This window comes from Ambystoma mexicanum, chromosome 11 (genome assembly GCF_040938575.1).
Source record: "Ambystoma mexicanum isolate Mex_15411 chromosome 11, UKY_AmexF1_1, whole genome shotgun sequence".
Taxonomy (NCBI): Eukaryota; Metazoa; Chordata; class Amphibia; order Caudata; family Ambystomatidae; genus Ambystoma; species Ambystoma mexicanum.
The window spans coordinates 1,098,019,729-1,098,035,078 of NC_090934.1; the positions used below are offsets into that span (position 1 = coordinate 1,098,019,729).

At 46.8% G+C, this 15,350-nt stretch overlaps 1 protein-coding gene across 5 annotated transcripts in view; it reads right to left on the reverse strand.

Moving 5' to 3' along the window:
- The window catches only part of MYO1E (myosin IE), a 933,795-nt gene that overhangs the window by 313,542 nt on the left and 604,903 nt on the right, over positions 1 to 15,350 (reverse strand). For all 5 annotated transcript variants that reach the window (XM_069624389.1, XM_069624388.1, XM_069624387.1 and 2 more), the window contains one exon: positions 11,629 to 11,796. In XM_069624389.1, the coding sequence (XP_069480490.1) occupies positions 11,629 to 11,796 (168 nt within the window). The remainder of the gene's footprint in view (positions 1 to 11,628; positions 11,797 to 15,350) is intronic.

Here is a 15,350-nt window from a genome sequence, read left to right on the forward strand (position 1 = left end):
GCATGAGCAAGGGATTCTGTGTGGGCGATGGAGCACTGAATGACTACTCATCCACTGGAGAGGAAATGAAAGGTGCAAGGGCGCGCGCAAGTGATTCTGTGTGGCAGATGGAGCACTGAATGACTACTCATCCACTGGGGAGGAAATGAAAGGTGCAAGGGCGCGCGCAAGGGATTCTGTGTGGCAGATGGAGCACTGAATGACTACTCATCCACGGGGGAGGAAATGAAAGGTGCAAGGGCGCGCGCAAGGGATTCTTTGTGGCAGATGGAGCACTGAATGACTACTCATCCACGGGGAAGGAAATGAAAGGTGCAAGGGCGCGCGCAAGGGATTCTGTGTGGGCGATGGAGCACTGAATGACTACTCATCCACTGGGGAGGAAATGAAAGGTGCAAGGATGCGCGCAAGGGATTCTGTGTGGGCGATGGAGCACTGAATGACTACTCATCCACTGGGGAGGAAATGAAAGGTACAAGGGCGCGCGCAAGGGAGTCTGTGTACTGAATGACTACTCATCCACGGGGGAGGAAATGAAAGGTGCAAGGGCGCGCGCAAGGGATTCTGTGTGGCAGATGGAGCACTGAATGACTACTCATCCACGGGGGAGGAAATGAAAGGTGCAAGGGCGCGCCCAAGGTATTCTGTGTGGCAGATGGAGCACTGAATGACTACTCATCCACTGGGGAGGAAATGAAAGGTACAAGGGCGCGCGCAAGGGATTCTGTGTACTGACGACTCATCCACGGGGGAGGAAATAAAAGGTGCAAGGGCGCGCGCAAGGGATTCTGTGTGGCAGATGAAGCACTGAATGACTACTCATCCACGGGGGAGGAAATGAAAGGTGCAAGGGCGCACGCAAGGGATTCTGTGTGGGCGATGGAGCACTGAATGACTACTCATCCACTGGGGAGGAAATGAAAGGTGCAAGGGCGCGCGCAAGGGATTCTGTGTGGCAGATGGAGCACTGAATGACTACTCATCCACGGAAGAGGAAATGAAAGGTTCAAGGTCGCGAGCAAGGGATTCTGTGTGGGCGATGGAGCACTGAATGACTACTCATCCACTGGAGAGGAAATGAAAGGTGCAAGGGCGCGCGCAAGGGATTCTGTGTGGCAGATGGAGCACTGAATGACTACTCATCCACTGGGGAGGAAATGAAAGGTGCAAGGACGCGCGCAAGGGATTCTGTGTGGCAGATGGAGCACTGAATGACTACTCATCCACTGGGGAGGAAATGAAAGGTGCAAGGGTGCGCGCAAGGGATTCTGTGTGGCAGATGGAGCACTGAATGACTACTCATCCACGGGGGAGGAAATGAAAGGTGCAAGGGCGCGCCCAAGGAATTCTGTGTGGCAGATGGAGCACTGAATGACTACTCCTCCACGGGGGAGGAAATGAAAGGTGCAAGGGCGCGCGCAAGGGATTCTGTGTGGGCGATGAAGCACTGAATGACTACTCATCCACTGGGGAGGAAATGAAAGGTGCAAGGGCGTGCGCAAGGGATTCTGTGTGGCAGATGGAGCACTGAATGACTACTCATCCACGGGGGAGAAAATGAAAGGTTCAAGGGCGCGAGCAAGGGATTCTGTGTGGGCGATGAAGCACTGAATGACTACTCATCCACTGGAGAGGAAATGAAAGGTGCAAGGGTGCGCGCAAGTGATTCTGTGTGGCAGATGGAGCACTGAATGACTACTCATCCATGGGGGAGGAAATGAAAGGTGCAAGGGCGCGCCCAAGGGATTCTGTGTGCCAGATGGAGCACTGAATGACTACTCCTCCACGGGGGAGGAAATGAAAGGTGCAAGGGCGCGCGCAAGGGATTCTGTGTGGGCGATGAAGCACTGAATGACTACTCATCCACTGGTGAGGAAATGAAAGGTGCAAGGGCGCGCGCAAGGGATTCTGTGTGGGCAATGGAGCACTGAATGACTACTCATCCACTGGGGAGGAAATGAAAGGTGCAAGGGCGCGCGCAAGGGATTCTGTGTGGCAGATGGAGCACTGAATGACTACTCATCCACGGGGGAGAAAATGAAAGGTTCAAGGGCGCGAGCAAGGGATTCTGTGTGGGCGATGGAGCACTGAATGACTACTCATCCACTGGAGAGGAAATGAAAGGTGCAAGGGTGCGCGCAAGTGATTCTGTGTGGCAGATGGAGCACTGAATGACTACTCATCCATGGGGGAGGAAATGAAAGGTGCAAGGGCGTGCGCAAGGGATTCTGTGTGGGCGATGGAGCACTGAATGACTACTCATCCACTGGGGAGGAAATGAAAGGTGCAAGGACGCGCGCAAGGGATTCTGTGTGGGCGATGGAGCACTGAATGACTACTCATCCACTGGGGAGGAAATTAAAGGTACAACGGCGCGCGCAAGGGATTCTGTGTACTGAATGACTACTCATCCACGGGGGAGGAAATGAAAGGTGCAAGGGCGCGCGCAAGGGATTCTGTGTGGCAGATGGAGCACTGAATGACTACTCATCCACGGGGGAGGAAATGAAAGGTGCAAGGGCGCGCCCAAGGGATTCTGTGTGGCAGATGGAGCACTGAATGACTACTCCTCCACGCGGGAGGAAATAAAAGGTGCAAGGGCGCGCGCAAGGGATTCTGTGTGGGCGATGAAGCACTGAATGACTACTCATCCACTGGTGAGGAAATGAAAGGTGCAAGGGCGCGCGCAAGGGATTCTGTGTGGGCGATGGAGCACTGAATGACTACTCATCCACTGGGGAGGAAATGAAAGGTGCAAGGGCGCGCGCAAGGGATTCTGTGTGGCAGATGGAGCACTGAATGACTACTCATCCACGGGGGAGGAAATGGAAGGTTCAAGGTCGTGAGCAAGGGATTCTGTGTGGGCGATGGAGCACTGAATGACTACTCATCCACTGGAGAGGAAATGGAAGGTGCAAGGGCGCGCGCAAGGGATTCTGTGTGGCAGATGGAGCACTGAATGACTACTCATCCACTGGAGAGGAAATGAAAGGTGCAAGGGCGCGCGCAAGCGATTCTGTGTGGCAGATGGAGCACTGAATGACTACTCATCCACGGGGAGGAAATGAAAGGTGCAAGGGCGCGCGCAAAGGATTCTGTGTGGCAGATGGAGCACTGAATGACTACTCATCCACGGGGGAGGAAATGAAAGGTGCAAGGGCGCACGCAAGGGATTCTGTGTGGGCGATGGAGCACTGAATGACTACTCATCCACGGGGGAGGAAATGAAAGGTGCAAGGGCGCGCGCAAGGGATTCTGTGTACTGACGACTCATCCACGGGGGAGGAAATGAAAGGTGCAAGGGCGCACGCAAGGGATTCTGTGTGGCAGATGGAGCACTGAATGACTACTCATCCACTGGGGAGGAAATTAAAGGTGCAAGGGCGCGTGCAAGGGATTCTGTGTGGCAGATGGAGCACTGAAATATTTGAAAACTGTACATTTAAAGATGGTTAACACACATGTGCAAAAAGTGAAGATACTGCACTGCAAATGTAAGCATGTCCGCAGCATATTGAAATGAAATAAACGCATACACCAGAACTCGCTTTCAGTAAGTTGATAGACACAGACCCGCCTAAAAGGGAAAGCACCGCTATGCAGACACTATTTGTGCCAATAAAGACCTTTTAAGATCCGGTGCTCGAGGCATTTGACCAGGCAGGCCACTGTTTTATCCAAGGTTTCATGGGAACTGTTTCTGAACTGTCTCCCAGACTCCTTACCCATGTTACCACTGTGTTCAGATTCCATCCCAGAATCCTAGAGACATGGGTATATGTTCACTCTACTGACCATTTATTGCAGATTCATGATGTGTTATTTGAGGGGTCCTCAGGGACGGCGTCAGGGCCTTTCAAAGGGCCCTCGAGCCTCAGGAGGGCCCAGCAACTGCCTCCATCTTCCAGTCAGCAATCTTAAGCCACGACAATATATTCCTTTATGTATTACTTTCCTTTTGGGTATTCAATGTGTACTTTGCAGTGCTCGCCAACGTTTGTTGGAGCCCTTCAGGCCGGGTGCGCAGAAGTGTTAACACCTCATTGCCTTTTAACATCGGTTCTTCCCCATCAGCCCCTTGTTATGTTACATCATTTGTAAGGCGCCAAAGGCATCCAGGCGCCATAAAAAGGGAAATACAGTAACTAACTATCTTATTATGTGAACAGAATGGTCTTTAGCTGACAAAGCAGGATTCATAGCTTTTTATTGGGCATTTAGTCTTTACGCCCCTTGCTGGATCACTGTCTCGTGATAATCAGCGGCTATAAACCCCCTGCTGTATTTGTCTCATTTATAATGTATGCACCCCGCGGGTGCCTCAGATGTTTTTCGCTCTAAGCAAGGGTGGTCTCCCAACCATCATGTTGAAATGGGCCCCCACACATCTTCAGCCGGGCCTGGGGTCACTGCTTAGAGCTATACTGTTTATTTCGGACACACGAGGCATGTTTGTAGGGGCTGAACTTGCTGTCTTCCGTTTATCCTAGACGGCTGATCCATTATATCAGAGACACTGGATGGGGCTAGCGGCTGTTTATCTGGGACCCCCGATGCACGATTTCTGGTGCATCATTTCAGTGCCACTATATTCGGCCAAGTGCTGTTTATACAGGACTCACGATGCACGATTCTTTATAAGCAATAGATTGTCTGCTGTTTAACCCAGACCCCTGCTGAATTATTTGAATGGAAGTGTACAGGATTAAACACTCCCTATCCCAGACGCCTAACTGGTGGCTCTAGTTATTACACTGGGATGTTTATACCAAACCTCCGAGGCAGGGTTGTATGTTCACTGTACTGGGCAGTCTGCTGTCTAACCCCAGGCTCTGGGTGCATTATTTCAGTGGCACTCTCAGCAGAAATGTGTTATCTAGACCAGCAATAGACGCTGCGTGTTCGTATCGTCACTGTACCGGGCTACCTACTGTTTATCCTAGACTTCAAGTGCATTATTTCAGTGGCACTGTATGGCACTACCCGCTGTTTATCGAGGTCGCCAGATTCATGGTTTTCTAGACACTTCTGGGCTATCTGCTGTTTAACCCAGACTATCCCCTGTTGCATTAGACCCGCGGCACTGTTGAGTGTTTTCTATCATAGTCCTGACATTGTGTTTGCTAGGCGTTGTCTCAGCATACCCAATATTTTTTCCAGAGCCTACATTCATTCTGGCAGGGGCCCTGTTGCGTTGAAGTGAGTGACATCCATGCTGATTAGCAACCTTTCTGTTTTCTACAATAGATGCTTGTTTACCACATCAATGCCACACATAACGAGTACTCCTGAATCCATTGATCTATAGATGTTTCATACACTAGCTGTAGCCTGCGTTAGAAATGTCGGTATCCCTGTTACAAGTACTACATTATGTATGTTTAACATATAGGCCCCACGTCAAATCTGGAAAATGACATTCCCCCAATGTGGAATCGTGGACAAATCACGCCTCCCTCTGTGCCTCGGTTGTTATAGCTGGCTGAAATGAGAGTGCCTGTAAACACGGGTGTTAGACGCATCTGCAGGTCCTGTGCCATCACTTCCTGTGATGTCACTTGGGGGTGGGGCCAAATTACATCACTTCCTTTGATGTCATCAGAGGTCAAGGGTTGTGTGATGTCACTTCTGCTACCTCAGGCATTTTGGTGAAATAACGCCCCTGCCTATCCGCCCAAGCACAAACCACCCTGAACCAATTGTGCAGGAGATTTAGTGTGTTGGGTTGAGTGATATTCTGGGGTGTGTGTGTGCTGTTTGCTGTGAGATTTCAGGTCTGTAGTGTTGTAGGTGTATGTGTGTGTGTGTTGTATTTGGTGGTTGAGCGGTGAGTTTGTAACAGAGATAAGGGCTTTAGTAGGGTTAGTGGTGTGGGAGGTCTTTGCGTTTTTTGTAGGTTGCATTGTTTTGATTAGACGGATTCCTTATTTGGTAGTTGGCGATATTTTGCTTTCCTTTTGTTGGGCCAGTCCAGCTAGTTTTGCTTCGTTTTGGTTTTACAATGGTTTGTGGTGTTTCCATGCATCAAAGTCGGGTGTTTCTCTTAAGTAGTGCTTCCTGTTTAGGTGTTTATCTCAAAGTAGCCCAGTTCAACTGCACCCACAGTAAACGAACCATAATCCTACCTCAAGCCAACATTTTTAAACCAACACTATACAAAACCTGACCCACCAGTTTACCCTAACCAATCTATCCTAAATATCCCAACAGGCCTCAACACACCCATTCATTTCAAAACAATTATCTCCTTCCCAAAAACAAAAGCCTGGTCTGATTGTTTTTTAATTGTCTTATTATCTTTATTGCTGGATTTTATTTTGTGCGTGTGTTTTTTTTAATCATAACCTGATAATACATTTCTGTCATGTCTATGACAAAGTCCCTTATCTGGCTCTTGGCTAGAGGGTGGGTTATTCACCGGGCCATGCTGCTGCATATGCTACATGATGGCTGTCTATCAGGGGTGGACCACATAAAGCAACGCATGCCCCTGTACCTATTAAAGTGGCTCCAAACATGAGTAATGCATTCATCTTACAGACAACCCCGTGGTGTGATCATTCCCCAAAACGGCCCCATACAGCGGTTATGGATACCACATCTCCGACAAGGGTTTTTTGCATGACAATTCGATACCCAAGTAGGAAAATGTTGGGCCCAACGGACGGGGGAGGAGTATTTGTCAAGCCTTTCCCACAAAGAGAGTAATATTCCAGAATACCAGAACCAGACTAGCACATGATCCTCTCTAGAAACCGTCTACCCTACGGGCACCCGTGAACCAAGAAACCTCGAGGCAACTGAGCTACATTTAAAAATGAGTAATATCTTACGTGAACACAAAACACATACCTTTGCCCTAGCAGTCCCACTCTCAGCATACAGAGAGCAGAGTCCCAAACTGGTGACTTGCCTTGATCATGCTCAGCAGAGATGCGGGAAGCAAGCAAACAAACACTGCTTCACCAATTTGATTGAAGGCTCAATGAAGAACAACAGCGTAATGCAATCAAGTATGGGCGAACGCTTGATTAAAAACTCTGAGGTGACAATAGTGTGGTTATTTTGAGATAGAGAAGGAGATCTGATGAGACTTGGTGGCACAAAGAGGAGGAGATAGAGGTTGTAAGGAAGGCATGGTATCAAAGTAAGGCAGACACAAGTGACCACAGTTCAAGGGTGTTTATTGAACCTTATCAAGGGTGTGGAAAAGGCCTATCTAAACCTACATCTATAATGCGAGCAAGTTACAACCATCAAATAATAATAATTCAGTCCTTGTGCAGTATTGTCAACATAAAAGGGCCTATACTAAAAAAAACCTATTGCCAATCCTTACTGTTAAATTACAAATAGTGTGGGGTAATGTTCATGAAAAAGAAAGAGGTGTTCACATAAGGATCAGTCAGGATGTTCAGGCCATTGGCCTCCCTTCCCCACATTTTCGGCACGGGACAAGGTGTTCGCTCGAGCAAGCACACTCCTGGGCTTCTTGGGCATGAGGACCCAGTTCATTTACAAACATCAGGGCCTTCTACGCTCAAGTCTCTTAAGTTACCAAAAGTCTCTTGCTTCAGAGGGCCTGATGAATCCAACAAATGAAAAGTTCCTTTCCAAATATTCACATATGGCGATTCACTCTTCACCTTGTATCCACCTCAGCCAGGCTCGGATTCATTCTTCTTCCACAATTCCTTCTCAGGTGACTCACAGTTCACCCCGGATCTTCCCCATTTGGGCTCAGCTCCCTTGTTATACAATTGGTCTCCCTCAGGCACGCTCGGACCATTTTTAATTTGTCTATGTCTCCTCGGATGACTCACGGTTCACCCCGGATCCCCCCAGTCGGGCTCAGATCCCCTTTTCACAATTAGTCTCCCTCTGCCGGGCTCAGACCAATTACAGTGCGTATTAGTTATCAAAGACTTTCGAATGTGCACAGGGTTTGGCTTGAGCGGTTGCAGGGCCACTTCGATGTTACCGTTCACAATTTTACACTCTCAGTTGGCTACCTAACAGAGACCTTCGAATGGGCACCCACATGGTGCCGGACCACTCTGTATACGGTATCTTGGTTTACCTCCCAAAGTTCAATAACAAAGTTCAATTACTTTCACAGTTCCAATTCTATTTGCCTCGCTCATCGCCAGCGCTTGACACACGATTCGTTTTATACAGTGCTGTCGCTTGCAACCTTTGTTCTAACACAGACCGGTCTGCTATCAGTCTCTCCGAACTCACCGGCTGTGCTGATTTTACTGGCGCTGCTTTGTTGTGGGAGCCAAGGACAGTACCACGGCGGCAATCGCTCCTCCCCGCCTCGGCTATCGATGCGGGAGAACCTTGGGCACCTTTGACACACAATACACCTTTCTTCAGCTTTAATTCCTGGTGTTATGTTTCTTATTCTCAGGGGCACTTGAAAGTAGCGGTTTTTCTCCGAAAAGGCCAACGGCAACTTCCTCCTTGCAACGCATTCTGGTCTTGCCGTCTTTCTCCTCGTATTAAACTGCCATCTCGGAACTGCTGCTTCCTCGTGTGTTTTGCCTTGCTCAGAGTGTGCTTTTGTGCTCCGCCTTTTATCCGTGTGGGGAAGTGTGATGGAAGTGTTTGTAATTATCAGTAATTGCCTGACTCTGCATGATCCTTGTGTTGGGACAGGTCAGGTATTCGGCTCTGGTGTTAGTATGCTGTCGGAAAAGGGAGTGGGGGTTGAATTCCTAGGTATTATACCTGGTAGGATGGGGAAAAGGTGTTTCAAAGAAGGCGATGCCGCGTCTCACCCTCCGGTGTCGCACATCCACTCCCTGGGGAACCGTCATCCAGGTGATCCTCCCGTACTGGTCCACCCCCAGGAAGGGGATCCAAAATCGATAGCTGTGTCCTGGCCACCTGGATGACAGATCCCTGGGTACTTCAGGTTTCTCACAAAGTGGAGCAGGAGGAAGGACGATGGCGGGAGGAGGCAAGGAGATGGGAAAAGGAGAGTGAAATGGAACATCAGGCTAAGTGAGGTGGCGGGAGGGGGAGCTAACAGTAAACTACGAGTTTGGAGGAGATCAGAGTTAACATCATGGAGGAAGAACAGTACATTCAGTGGGAGAGACGAAGGGACATCAAAGAGGAGGAAAAGCTTATTCAGGAGGAGCGTGGAGGTGATATTAAAGAGGAGTGGCAATCAATTCAGCAGGAGACCAGAAGTGACATTAAGGGGGAGGACCAGTCATTCAGGAGGTGAGGTGACAACAAAAAGGGGGGAGGAGAATACACAGGAGGAGAGTGGAAGTGACCCCAAAAGAGAGAAAGTGAATTGGTTAAGCAGGTCAGAGGAAGAGATCAGAGGGAAGTTAGGAAGAAGCAGAGGCATTTAAGGTATAAGTCGCTGAAGGATCCCTTTAGGCCTGAGTCCATTACAATTTGTGGAGTAGATAGGCAAGTGCAGGGTGTAGGAGTCATCAAAAAATACCTTAAAGACAGGGAGATGGAGAAGGCACCTTGATTCAATCTATAAAGAAGCTCAGCTGGTCAGTCCTGATGGAAGCTTTTGGGCTTCTCTTGACATCAGCCCATCCTAACATCTGCTGCTACCAGGGAGCCCACCATGCAAGTGGCTGTGGGACCCTGTGAACCAGGAAAGGGGTCTCTTATGGAGTCAAGTACAAGAAGCAGAGGCCTGAGTAAACAGGAAGAGCCAAGAAACAACTGCGGGGACACTCAAATCCTGAAGACTGTGAATGAATGAAAAGTGACAATATCCATGGGGAAGGGTTCCAGGGATTGAGGTCTGCATACACCAGGAGTACTTCTGACCCTAGGGGCTTTGTTGTTTGATCTTCCAAGTGAAGACACTCCAGTACGGAGTTATATTTTCCTGAGTTGAACCATAATCCTTAATAAATAGGGTTGATTTAAACCCCAATCACTGCCACGTTGATATTGATCCTACTCAGCTTCCAATTAGTCTAAACCAAGCCCAAAACCAAATTCAATCAATTTAGCCATAAATAACAGATTTGAAATTGATTTAACCAATCTTGTAGAAAAAACAAAACAAACTAAATTAAAAAATCCTTAAACAAACCCTGACCACCTAAATTTAACTTAGTTTCCAATTAAACTTATCCAATTTAGGACTCAACCAAATTAAGTCCAAAATATTGCAGGGCATTCCAACATCTCACAACCTAACAAAGCGAGTCTAAAATAAACTAACCCACCACAACCAACAAAGCCAAATTAGCAATCTCAAACAATGCCTGAACAATAGGTAAACAAAGCACAGATAACCAAAATAAACCAAACACAAGGTCTACAATCCCCACTCAGTGAAACCAGAATAGCACAAAGAAACCAAACTCCAAACGAAACCCATCCCATCCGTACCAAACTAGCAAAACCTTACAAAGCCAGACATAATGAACCCCAATTAAATGTCAACCCAACACATGCCCATCCAAACACAATCCATTGCTTCAAAGACAATCCACCAAGACGTTTTGCTCAGGAGGGGGGAGCAGTCTCTTGGCTGATAATCTTCATGTGTAAAGCAATCGAGTAAATACTTCTAAGCAGGGCTATCCTGCCTTTTCCGACTTTCAGAAACAGAACCCTTGCAATCATATCTCGTATGCTTTTAGGGTTGGATCACAACAGCATCTATTTGTGCATCCAAGAAAACCTGTTCAAGAAGATACAGAGAATATAAAATGCAGCTGCCAGACTACAATTGTGACAGGTTAGAACAGAAAATATTACACCAGTACTCTGATCTCTATTTTGGCTGCCCGTCAGATGAAGAATGCACTTGAAAGCTCTCTGCACCACACGAATCAATGAAACCAGGAAGATCCAGCAACTTTGCTCTCCCGACAGTGACTTGATACAGTAGGAAGCGGCATAGGAGCTTGTTATTCCCAATCATGACCACTAAACACTAGAACGCACTACTAAATGGAATTCTTACACTCTAAGACCACCTCACCCCCGGGAATCTTTCAAGCCCTGCCTTTTCTACAGACCCTAAACATCGAGACGCCCTTTCAGAAATAAAAGTTCTTCTGGATCATAATTGCAGTTGCAACATTTCACACCACAAACGACTGTTGCAAATAAATACAACTCAGGAGAAGGACAATATAGGCTAAGGCAGACATCACATAGATCGTAACCAGCCTAAAACAGACTTAAGTCTGATTGACCAATCATATAGCCATGCGAAAGGCATCACATGATACACGACCTACCTGCCGGAGCATCAGCACACCGATGGTCCCTCAACAAATTTGAAGTCACCAGGATTGATAGCACCCATCCTAATCCGGTCCTAACCATTTACTAAATTCCAGCCTCCCATCCCCAGCAAGGTTAGAACTGCCATTGAAAGAGGCAAAAGGTGTGGGAAAACACCTCTCTTTGCCTCATATTCATAGAAATGAGCATCCATCACACATTTTTTTATTATCAAACCAGAAACCTGGTACAACACAAAAACTGAACTTGCTGATAGTGACTACTAACACTTAATTGAGAATGAAGCCTTTCCTTGCTGCTGTGCCCAGGTCTGCCCAAACTGCCTTAAAGACCAGCAGAAACTAGGGGAATGTGGTGGGTACCATTTCCCAACTGTACCTTGCCAGCATAATGGTGAATTATAAATCCTTGGTTCCAGCTGTTAAAGTGGTCGTGGGTCCCAATCGCCATCTGGAGTTTCTGGAGCAGGGTCTGATCCGCACCTTCGCCGACTGCATGCATCGTGGCGCAGACGTCGTCGAGGATACTCATAATGCCAGGGGGATTCTAAAAAGAAAAAAGGATGCGGGGTGAATGGCTTCTCATTTGAGAAAAGCCCCTTACCCCCCACTTCTCAGCAACATTGAATTCTTTAGTATAGGCGGGTAGTACTCCATTCACATAGGCAAACATACATTCAACAGCAACTAATGCAAATTGCATTGTGAACGGCGGATAGCACAGGGGCAACGGCTGGTCTAGCAAGACCACGCAGAGCAACAGAGGTTCGAATCCTGGGTTTTGCGCTTAGAAACCAAACTCAGGTATGGTATAAGTTGCGTGATAAAATAATACCAATTAAAATTAAATGAATAGATACATTAAATTCAATTCAAAATCACAATTTATGCCTCAAACACTTACACAACTTTAGTGCAGCTGTGGCCATTTTACACAACCTGATGCAACATAACATACGCAAAAGGTTCTAGAAGAGAAAACTGTGTGTCAAACCTTGCCGTAGGTACTAATATTATTTTTCTGCAAGAGTGTCTAAATACGCGAGATGATGCCGGAAACAGACACGTTGGTTCTCTTCTGTCTTCAGTGCTTAACCATAAATTGGACGGTTCTGGACAAATAAAGACTTGTCTGGGTCTCAATTGCAAATATGTGTAATGTAACGTAAATAAGTAAACACGATCTGAACAGACTGCTGTCTAGTATTACCTAGAGTGCACATCCCTCCCTCATCCAAGTCCCACCCGGTTTCTGTGATCTGATCTCTCCTGGGTACCAGCCGCCATTTTGTTTACTGTGAGACAGTCCACGCCATCTCAAATGCTCAAAATAAAACATTATGGACACGTGCACATTTCTTTCTTTATTTCTAGGATGGAATTATTAAAGCACAGTTTCTCCCACAGCCTCTGCATTGCACTTCATACTAGAACCATAGCTAGCAAGCAAGGTGGTGACTCAGAGGGCCATTCCGAGCCAGTGGATATGGGGCTCAGTGGTGGTATAGGGAGGATCCCTCCTTGGTGCCCATCACATGGCATAGGACAATCACACTGCTGCACCTCAGGCCAGTCCTCGGAGGTTACACCCTCCCCACCCTCCTGTTTAACCCAGCCCAGACAGCTCTGCCCTTATCCAAACCCGCATGAGTTCAGTCTTCTGTGTGAACTGTCTAGGACCCATGACAGCACATTGTTATTTAGATCCTGTTTATAACAGAAGCCTAGGTATGTCCAATCAGATCACAGTATCAGGAATGTTTAGCAGCACTAACATTCCTTAAGTTTGGCTGCACAAGTTGAGGAGTTGTTGCAGAAACATAAAGGTCTTTGCACCATCTCTGAAATGTAGGCGCGGGCAGAGTCTTGATGACAATGGGAGATCATTCCAAATTCTGAGTGGACAGATGGAGAGCGCTTGCCCATGGAGGCCCCATTTGCTTTCTGGACCTCCAGCCTTCTGAGGGCGTCGGAGCAGGTGGGAGCGAGGAACTGTGGAGAACCAGAAGCAAGACTCTGTCCAGAGGATATAGTTAAACCCACATGTATTCAATATGAAAGGAAACGCCTTGCTTCTCCTATGGCTAAAAGGGGATTCCCATCGAACTAAAAACTAAGGTGGTCGTCAAATGTCAGAATAACTAACCACAGCAGTCCAACTACCTGGCCCTATCACTAGAGAAAAAGAAAACTAAACAAAGAAACATGTTGTCACCCTGGGGTTTGTCAACACTTTCCAACTCATCTCCTTTTTGCTCAGACCATATGCAACGTGAATGTTCCTCCAGGACATAGTTCCTGGCTAGGGTTTCCACAACAGTTCTCTGAAAGAAAGTCCAGAAAAAAATAAAAAATTCTCATAAAAAAGTACAAAGTCACTCAATCCTTGTGCCTTCAATTCAACAAACGATTCAACTAATCTTTCATAGCTTTTATCCATTCGACTTATCACTTCCCAAGATGTTAGTTATAAATGACTTATCATATCATATCAATGTTGTCAGCAAAGAACAAAATGTGCACACCTTTTAACCCCCCAAAAATGCATATCAATATTTCCTGTATAGTGTAACATTGACATGGGAAATCGGAGCAGCCCTGCTCAGACCCTCAGGTGGTCTTTTGGGGAAGTATCTCACCTCTCAACCTAGCGACCACGGTTCAAATCCCGGCCCCAACATGAAAGAACGTCAGCATTCGAAAATAAATGTAAAACGCACATGGGAGTGCACATGGATTCCCCGGGATTGAGGAAAGAATAATTCATACAAAAGCACATGAACGTCATTTGTTAGCTCCGAGATCTGCGATCTGGGGAGACATTTTTTCCGAGACCCGGGAAGATCCAGCCCAATGACAGCACTGCTGCCAACTAGAACACAACCCTAAAAACTGTGTTGGACCTCAGTCATTCGTATAGCCAACTTGTGCTTCTCGAAGTAGAGTTTCGAGGCACTGGGCACCAATGGCAAATGCATACTTCCCGCCTCTTATTTACTTCTGGCTGTGTTTCTCCCTGCACTTTCATGACATTTACCCCTCTCTTCCACTTCTCAATGTTATATTTGGATTGTTTATTTTCCTATGATTAGAAGCGCACATCCATTTATATAAAATATTTATGACGCAAGCATGCTTTAAAAATTCCATTCCTGCTTTTGTAAACATCCACAGTGCGGGTTGGCCTCGCTCTACTTTAGCTTTGCATAAGTATGATCAGGGAGCTATACTGGAAAAGGACTAGTTAAGTACAGCGGCCATTGATTGTAGATCTTTGGCCAGCGGGTCTGCAACATTTGTCTCTATTAATATTTTGGACTACTTATACATATGGATTGACTGTATCTTCGACATATCTGACAATTGTGCATTTAACCACTTAACTGCCATGGGGATTCCCCCACAGTGCAAAGGCCTTTTTTAGTGATTTTGGTATGTTGCCATTCAATCCCTTGTAACTTTTCTGTTCCATGAGATATCTCGGCCAAATTTGTACCCTTTTTTCCCCACAAGTAGGCGGTCATAACGCCACCAAGGAATCCTAGTTTGCCGTAGGGGGGTGAGAGAAAATAACCAAAAAGGGAGAACATTTTGTTTTTTTTCAGAAAATGCAAATAAAATGATGTACAAAGAAGCCTGTGTTTTTTTTCCTTGTACATGCTAGGAACAAATGGTTTGCTGTGTTGAATTCCCCATTTTCCAGGCTTTCAAGAACAGGTTGAGTGGAAACCAAAACAACATATTTTGATATGGTTACCAGCCGTTTTGTGAGAGGTAGGCGATTTTGGCCTTTTTTTCCAATAGGACATGCGTGGACGGAATGGAAGCGAAGGGTAGGAAAGCTGAATGGGAAGGCAGAAAGGCATACATTTTTGAAAAGTAGACAACATTCCAAGTTTAGAAAGGAATGGATTTGCGCAGGTCAGGCAACAACTATGTAGGGAAAAATTCCATAGTTTGGGGAAAAATCATGAAAATGACAGAAAAAAAGGTATGTGGTGGACATGGTTGGCCCGGTAAGGCAATGGCTTCTGTGAATTTTGAGAAAAACAATGCTCTGCTACATTCCCCCGACTCTTCCAGCTAGGAAATCACACATTT